General features: G+C 50.4%; 1 protein-coding gene across 1 annotated transcript in view; it reads right to left on the bottom strand.

Annotated features, from left to right (window-relative positions):
* The window catches only part of Dpp3 (dipeptidyl peptidase 3), a 19,529-nt gene that overhangs the window by 4,018 nt on the left and 7,036 nt on the right, over positions 1–8,475 (bottom strand). Inside the window, exons 7-16 of the mRNA XM_028770991.1 lie at positions 5,944–6,074; positions 5,715–5,845; positions 5,587–5,645; positions 4,590–4,784; positions 4,319–4,431; positions 3,867–3,959; positions 2,546–2,608; positions 2,336–2,460; positions 2,110–2,230; positions 694–873 (exon numbers count right to left, since the gene is read on the bottom strand). Coding sequence (XP_028626824.1) covers positions 694–873; positions 2,110–2,230; positions 2,336–2,460; positions 2,546–2,608; positions 3,867–3,959; positions 4,319–4,431; positions 4,590–4,784; positions 5,587–5,645; positions 5,715–5,845; positions 5,944–6,074 — 1,211 coding nt within the window. The remainder of the gene's footprint in view (positions 1–693; positions 874–2,109; positions 2,231–2,335; positions 2,461–2,545; positions 2,609–3,866; positions 3,960–4,318; positions 4,432–4,589; positions 4,785–5,586; positions 5,646–5,714; positions 5,846–5,943; positions 6,075–8,475) is intronic.

Below are 8,475 nucleotides of genomic sequence, written 5' to 3'. Positions count from 1 at the left end.
ACACACACACACACACACACAACCCCTCAATATCACACTCACACACACACACACACTCACACACACAATTTCAAAAGCAAAAAGACCCCAAATTCCCACATGTTTTACCGAGAGATGTTTTGGATCCTTCCTGGAAACAGATGGGCACACAATCACAAGGACATACTTTGATTCCTAATTCAAGCAATTATAACTTTATGATTTATGATATGTGAATTGTTGACAACACCCAATAAAGTCCTGTTCTTGTAGAAAGTACTATACCATAAACAAAGGCTTCCTCATGGAGCTGGAGAGATGGCACAGTGGTTAGAGCACTCTTCCAGCCCACCGGGGTTTGATTCCCCCCACCCACATGGTGGCTCACAACCATACGGAATCCAGATGCAAGGGACTCAATGCCCCTGTCAACCACTGCAAGCACCAGGCCTTCCTTCCCGGTCTTGTTCATTATCACACACAGCAGCGTTACTGCTATACAGCCTGTTATGTCTGCAGGCTCCCTGTTTACTGTTTCCCTGTTTGCTGTCTGAACTCCTTCATGTCCATGTGAGAAACTGCTTATAGCTCATTCTGTCACTAGAAAGACTTGCTGGATGAAGGAACTGTCAAAGAGGTTAAGAGGTGTTGACAGGTGGGGGAGAGGGACAGAAAAGAGACTGATAGAAGCCAAGACAAGAGACCTTCACGTACCTGGAGTCTCCGCAGGAACCGCTCCAAGGCAGGCTTGCCCACTGACCGGATCTTGCTGCGGTCCAGGTGGACACGGGCATCTGGGCGTCCATCAGAGCCTGTGGTAGGAGTGACAGTAACCAGTCCTTCACCAGCTTCCAGCAAAACTCTCAGGATCACGAACCGGGCCTGCATGTGGGCCTGCCAAGGGAAAGAGGCCATGTGTAGCCAATATTGAGTGTTTAGTGCACAACTTATGAGTGTGTCCAATATGCTAATTGCCAGCTGTCATTATCTGTTTATTCCTTCGTACCCTAGAGGTCCGTTCTGCCCACTCTTCTCCCCTCAGTTTCTTCTCTTCTCCTGTGTTCACTGAGGCGGGCTGCCCTATTCTCCTCATCACTTGCCACACCTCTCAATGCTCCAGACAGCAGCTTCTCGTGGGGTCCCCTCACTAGAGACCTGGAGGACTCTCTTCCCCAATCTTTCTTGCTTATATGTATGTGCACCACATGTATGCAGTGTCTGTGGAATTCAGAAGAAGATGTTGGATTCCTTGGAACTGGAGTTACAATTTTGTTAGCTGTCATCTGGGTGCTGGAATTGAACCCGGGTCCTCTGGAAGAGCAGCCAGGGTTTATAACCACTGATCCATCCCTCCAGCCCTATTTTTTCTTTTGAGATGGGATCTCACTATATCACCCAAGCTTCTCAGAAATTCCTGGACTCAGGTAAACCCCCTATTTTAGCTCCCTAGTAGCTGCAAGGCTTTATAACATGTACCTCTTGATGACATATACTGATTCCTCAAAATGTATTTATTTGATTTTGTTTAAAAATAAAAAGGCCAGCGAAGTGGGTTGACAAGTAAAGCATTTGCCATGCAAACCTGACAACCTGAGTTTAATTCCCAGGACTTAAAATGGAAGGAGAAAACTGGCTGTCCCAAACTGTTCCGTGGTGTGTACACCACACATACACACACACACACGCACACAAATAATGTAAGTTAAAAAAAAATTAAATCACTGTTGGTTACCATAGTTTCAAACAATATGTTGGCCAGGTATTATAGTGCACATCTTTAATCTCAACACTCAAGAGGCAGAGGCAGGTGGATCTCTGTTAGTTCAAGGCCAGCCTTTTCTACAGAGTGGGTTCCAGAACAGCTAGGGCTATACAGAGAAACCCTATCTAGAAAAGCACAAAACAAAACAACAAAAAACTGTGACTGAGTGACTGGGTCCAGTGGCTAAGAAGGAAGACTACATGAATTTGAATCCTGACTCTCTTCTTCCGGCAGAAATGTGATAGCTTTCCCCACAGTAGAGTCTGGGGTTAGAGTTTAAGTGTATCTGCCTTAGCAGGTGCACTTGTCCCATTCCTGCACCTAGAATCCTGACTGTGACAACATGGCAGGCTCCTCCCCTGCCCCACCTGTCGCCAGTTGGCCGCCTCTGGGGTGTAGAACTCCAAAGCCAGCAGCCCAGCCCGGACCATGTTGAGCCAGTTCACATAGATCACATCTTCTGCATCAGCTCCCTCAAAGCCAAAGATCCTGGTGGAGCGGACACAGGGATGGTCAGATTAGCCCCAAGCTCCAGTACCCTCAGAGCGGCCCAGTGTGGGGACTCAGCCCACCGCCCCAGCCCACTGTTCCTACTCCAGCACTTGGGGGTTGAGACAGAGGTAGAGGCCCACACTCTCTGCCCGGCACTCTTCGTAGCTGGAGGCAATGGTGCTGAATTTGCTATCCCATGTCTCTCCACTCCGGTACCAGCTCTGGATCTAGAAGGATGACCCAGGACCCAAGAATCAGGGCCTGCCTGTGTCCCCCAGCCCAGCCTCCTGGCTCCACAGAGGCTCTCCTTACCTGCTCCCCAGTCTCTGGGTTAATCACAGTCTCCTGGTCAAAGTTGAAAGCACCTTTCTCATCCTGTAGAAGAAAGGTGGTGAATTCGGGGTGGGCTAGGGGACAGTGTCTCTGGGCAGAATCTAAGTGACTCAGAAAGATAAGGAAGGAAAAGCTCTGAGGCAACCCTCAGAGCTCTGTGATGCCAACTGTTTCCTCAGATCCCTCAGCAGTTAGGAACCACCCAGGCACTTCACTGGGGTCCAGACAAGAAAGGGACCACCTGAAACTGTACGGAGATTCACTCTCCAAAGCTGGGGAAGAGATACCCAATGTGTGCCATCGAGCATGGCTGCTTCTTCCCATGTGCTTCTGGTGCTACCTCTCATACTGCCAACATGGCCCTCCCCACCATGCTAAGCTGGGGAGGGCTCTATCACCAACACACATCACCAGTGGGAAAAATGGCTTAGAGACCAAGAGCCCAGATTGAGATTAGCCCGAGTAACCTCTGTGCTTCCCAGATACTGACACATTTGCCAAAATCCCACTGTGCCAGGGCTTATACTTTACCTCCCCTTCTTTTCTTCACAGGAGTTCATATGATGGCAGGAACCCCACTATTCAGATGGGTCCACTGGGGCCCAGCCAGAAGAAGACGTATTTAAGGCCATGGCCTGAATAAAAGACTCATGGCCTGATGAGACACCATGCTGGGTGCTGCCCCTTCAGCTGCTCTCTGGATTCTCTTGACTTACCAGGTGCAGCTCCGTCCCTACCTCATCTAGGGAGGCAGCCACACCAGTGAGAGCAAGCCCAGCCCAGAACCCCATTCTCACTGATGGTCCTTCCTCCCCTAGCTGGGAGCCTGTAAGTCTCCTTGGCATGCTAGAAAGTCATGCAGCCTTTCCATGTTACCCAACCACAAGTCAAGGGATCCAGGCACTGTGGCCAATGGGGAAGAAGTGCTCTGGGGAGACAGTCCCTTAAGTAGAAAAGACTTAAATTGACCTGTCTTCGAAATGCTCCAGGAGCCCAGGGAAATGAATGGGTAAACAGGCTTCTCCAAGATAGCTCAACCGGTGGCTGCTGACCGAGAGGGATTTACTGGGCTCAGGCTGGGGAAGCTCCCCTTAAAAGGATGACTCAAGTGACTCTTAGACAGAGACCTGGGGCAGGGCAGTCTCTCTGCCACTCTCTGCGCCAAGGCTGCAGGTACTGTCTATCTGTGCACCTTGAGCCTGTACTTTTCCAGATACTGAAGGGAGCCATGACTCCCTAGAAATGAATAGCTTCACCTATGGGTGGGGCAGGTCAGGTGGTCCCTGCTGGCCCTCCTCACCTGTACAAAGAGCTTGCCGCTGCCGTGGCCCAACAGCTCGTGTAACCCCACCTGCACATCAAAGGACGGCCCCTTCCAGCGGATATACAGGTCCTGTCAAGACAAACAAGGCCCACTGACCACCACCATCCCACTGTGGGCACAGAGCACACCAGTCTTCCCAGCAAGGTCCACGTGGGGAATGTGCTTTCTGGAAGTCAAGCTTATTCCATTTCACACACGTGGAGCAACCCGTCACACCCCCACAGTGGCCCAGCAGGAAGGACCAGCACAATGACCTTCCACTGTGCACCCTGTGAGGAAATGGAAGCTCCCCAGTGACAAAGGGTCAGTCACATGGCAGGAAAGTGGCTAAGTCAGAACCAAACTGGACTGATTTCACCACAGTACTAGTCCACATGCCTTCCCAGACTAGTACAGCTTAGCCCCAGGCTCTGGTAGCCAGTGCTCACCTTGTCTTCTTCCTCCAAGAACGTGAGTTTCTCCCGCTTTGTGGCATAGGCCACAGCCAGCACATTCCCCAGAGACACATTCTTAAAGCCTTCTGTCTGTCTCAGATCATCATCTAGAAGACAAGGAAGAGAGCTGACAGAGAGAAGGGCAGAGGTCAAGAGGCACTGATAGAAGGCTGAGGGGCAAAGGTCAGTTTGTGGCCAGAAACAAGTGTGGAGGGGGAGGAGTACAGGCGGCGGAAGGGGGTTGGGGGGAGACACAAGGACTCACAGTTGGGGATGTTGATGCCCGCAGGGATGCCAGAGCCAGCAAAGGTGAGAACATCCAGGGAAGTGAAGTCAGGGGTGAGGAACTTGTCCTTCTCAAAGGCAGGCGGCCAGGGCAGCTCCCTCAGCAGCTGCTCAGCACTGGCGACCAGCCGCTCGAACTTCGCACTCATGGCCTTATTAACCATGGCCACAAAGCCTGCAGGGAGGCGGAGCTGTGGTTTGGTAGCTCCTGGGATCCCACTGCGCCTCCCCAGCTCCTCCACGCATCACATTTATACAGAACACAGCAGTCTGCAGCAGCCCAGGCCCCAGGCCCCAGGCCCCAGGCCCCAGGCCCCAGGCCCCAGGCCCCAGGCCCCAGGCCCCAGGCAGGAAAACAACAAGCCCTATGGACTGCTGGCACTTCCTTCCTCCTGCCAGGCTCATTTCTGGGTTTAACAACTCGATATCCAGCCTCTCTGTGCCTCTCTGCACAGAATGGGGAGAACGAGTGTAGGAGGAAACCAGTCTGAGCCCTCCGGCAACGACTTGCCTGTGGGATGACGACTGAGGCAGTCTGCTGCCAGCTAGGGTGAAAGCTACCACATCAGTCTCATAGGCATGGCATACCCACTCCTGCCTGCTGAGCAAATCAGCGCACAGGACCCCGTGATGCTGAGGTCTGACCACTTACTTGGCTTATGGTCACAGAATGGGTGATGAGCAAATCCAGGCTAAGAAATCATGTTTGCCTGTATCCTGAGAGCCTTGTCAGGTCAGCCACAAAAGGCATAAAAGCCAAATGACTCAAAGTCAGGGTAACTGGGCTCAGCTGCCACTACGGTAAATCCTCAGGTTAACTTTGTACTACACAGTGCCTGAGAGACTGTAAGAAAACTGTCCTAGGCTGCTGTTATTACTTCTAGGAAGAAGGACAACCCTCAAGGAAGAATAGGAGAGTGAACTTGGACCTGTGTAAAGGGATTTCCACCCAACCTCCTCCCTCCACAAGAAGTTACCTTCAAACTCTCCTCGGGAGCCAAAGGGGTCACGGTAGCTCTCAATGAAGCCAATGTAACTAGAGGAGAAAAGAGAGATGAAGGCGACCTGGCAGAAGGAAGTGGGGGAGGGGAGGCTGGTACCTCACCTCTCTACAATGGGGCCTTTGTCCTGAATCCAGAAGCGAGAGCCCCTCTTATGGGCCTCAATGGAGCCCTGGGTGAAGCTCTCCACGTACTGAGCCAGCATTTGCTCCTGGTGGCTGTTGGCTGCATAAGCCTAGAGGTGAAAAAGGCTTTGGTCAGCCTTGGACCATCCATCTTTGCTGCCTAGAGGGGTTTAGAGTGGCCCCCTCCCCAGTCTCCAGCCAGCCCTACCTTAGCTTTCTCCAAGTGTTCTACCACCTTCTGGAGGATGGGGCCATAGTCCCCCCGGGTGACCTGGAAATGGTTCCCCTGGAACTCATAACTCTTCAACTTGGAAGTCAATTCAGAGTCAAGAGCAGGGTCTAAAAAATGAGGCACATTCAGGGAAGGGCCAGTACAGGACTAAGGCATCTCAGCAGGCTTTTTGCTCTGGCCCACTAAGAACTTTAATGGTTTCCCATTGTCAACAGAAATTAGGATAAATTCTCCTCTTCAAGCATGCATATATTAGAGGCTAGGGATGTGGCTCAGTTGACAGAGTGCCTACCTAACATGCACAGAGCCCCAGATTTGATACCTAGCACTGCATAAAACAGGTATGGTGGTGCACACCTGTAATCTTGGCACTTGGGACATAGAGACAAGATTACACTGAGCTTGAGGCCAGCCTGAGCTGGAGTAAGACCTTGTCTCAAAACATACAGGGGCAGGAGAAATGGCTTAGAGTGTTCAGATTCTAAGCACCAAGCTGACGGCCTGAGTGCAGTCCCTAGGTCCCCCACAGGGTGGAAGGACAGAATCAACTTTTGTGGATCATTCTCTGACCTCTATCTCAGGAGAAAGAGAGAAAGAGAGAAAGAGAGAAAGAAAGAGAGAAAGAAAGAAAGAAAGAAAGAAAGAAAGAAAGAAGGGAGGGAGGGAGGGAAAGAAGAGAGGGAAAGAAGAGAGGGAAAGAAGGGAGGGAGGGAAAGAAGGAAGGGAGGGAGGGAAGGAGGGAAGGGGGAGAAGGGAATGGAAGGAAGAAAGAAAGGAAGAAAGGAAGAATGAACCACCAGCAGAGTACGGTCCTGCATACCAAACCACCATTGGTTGAGGTAGATTAGGAAGAGGAGTTTAACGTCATCTCAGATACACACTCAAGGTCATCTCAGATACATACACAATGAGTTTAGAGTGGCCCCAAAGATTGTAGAGGCATTGTCTCAAAAGAACAAAAACAAAATACAAAAAAAATAACCTCCACAAAACTCCAATACTCCAGCCGAGTGGCATTTTATGTCTTTAATCCCAGCACTAGTGAGGCAAAGGCAGGAGGATCTCTGTGAGTTCAAGGCCAGCCTGGACTACACATTGAGTTTCAGGCCAGCCTGACTCGAAAAATATAAAACAAACAACAACAAAAGTCCAATACACCATACATACCAAGAGTTATGATGGACAGATCTCTGAGTCCAAGGCCAGCCTAGTCTACAGAGTTCTAAGACAGTCAGGGCTACATAGAGAAACTATGCCTTGGGGGACTGGAATAGGGAACACATTGTATTCTTGCAAAAGACCCAGGTTCAGTTCCCAGCACCCACATCTGGCATCTCACAGCCATCTGTAACCCGAATCCCACAGGATCTGACACCCTCTCCTGGCCTCAAGCATCTGCAAATTCATGGTACACATAAACTCACTCAGGCACACACTATACACATAAAAATAAATCTTCACAAAGAAAAAAGAGGAAGAAATCAATCTTTGAAAGAAAAGAAAAGAGTAAAAAAAGAGTCACATCACCAAAAACTATGAGAGCTGAGTATAACTGGGGAACAGAAGTCGGTTACAGGAGTCTGTGTGAGACAAGGAAGGGACCTCTAGCCAAGGACGACAGACACTGAGGCAGTCTTCTAGAAGCTGGAGAAGGAACGCTTTACAGTATGTGGAACAGAATCCAGGGCCTTGAGCACCTGAGGTCAGCACTCCACCCTTGATCCACAATCCCAGCTCCAAAGCCACCCCGGCCACTGTCCATCCCTGCAATCCGTGCTGTGAGTACGGGATTTCAGCATCTGCTGCAGCCTGAGCCCCTTCTGTTTCCTGGACCTGTGTCCCTTTCTTTCTTTCTTTTTTAAAGATTTGTTTTTGTGTATGCATATGAATATATGCACCACATTCACGTCTGGTACCTAGGATGCTGGTAACCTAACCCAGGAAGTGCTCTTAACTTCTGAGCCATCACTCTAGCTGCTGTGTCCCGTTTTTTTTGTCAAAACGGACTTTGTGCTGTCCCCTAAGTTTTGCTATCACTCTGTTGCAGCTCATACTGTCCCTCTGTCTGGAATGCATATGGCATGTTCATTTACTATACGCCCCACATTTCTACATTGAGTACCGGAGTATTACCAAGCACTGGGCACTGGGAAAGGCTCTGACGGAAAGACTGACAGTATCACATAGCCCATTCTAGCAGAGGGCTTGTCATTAAGACACAGACCAACAAGAACACTAGTGGGATGGATCCCTGAAATGGAGCCATCCACACCCAGCTGTAGAATGAAGAGGAGCTAGCTAGGTAAACAAGATGGGCTCCCAGCTGTTCTGGGCAGGAAGCAGACAACAACCTGTATAAAGACGTGGTGATGAGACTTGGAACCAGGAGCTATAGAACGTGGCTAGAGCTGAGTGCTGGAGGTGTGGACTGAGTAGGGATGTGGCTGGGTGCTGGAGGTGTGGACTGACTAGGGATGTGGCTGGGTGCTGGAGGTGTGGACTGAGTAG

The sequence above is a fragment of the Grammomys surdaster genome, unplaced genomic scaffold (assembly GCF_004785775.1).
Source record: "Grammomys surdaster isolate TR1022 unplaced genomic scaffold, NIH_TR_1.0 205, whole genome shotgun sequence".
Classification (NCBI taxonomy): Eukaryota; Metazoa; Chordata; class Mammalia; order Rodentia; family Muridae; genus Grammomys; species Grammomys surdaster.
Note: the sequence above shows the minus strand (reverse complement) of the source record. Positions and strands in the feature narration are given on the sequence as shown.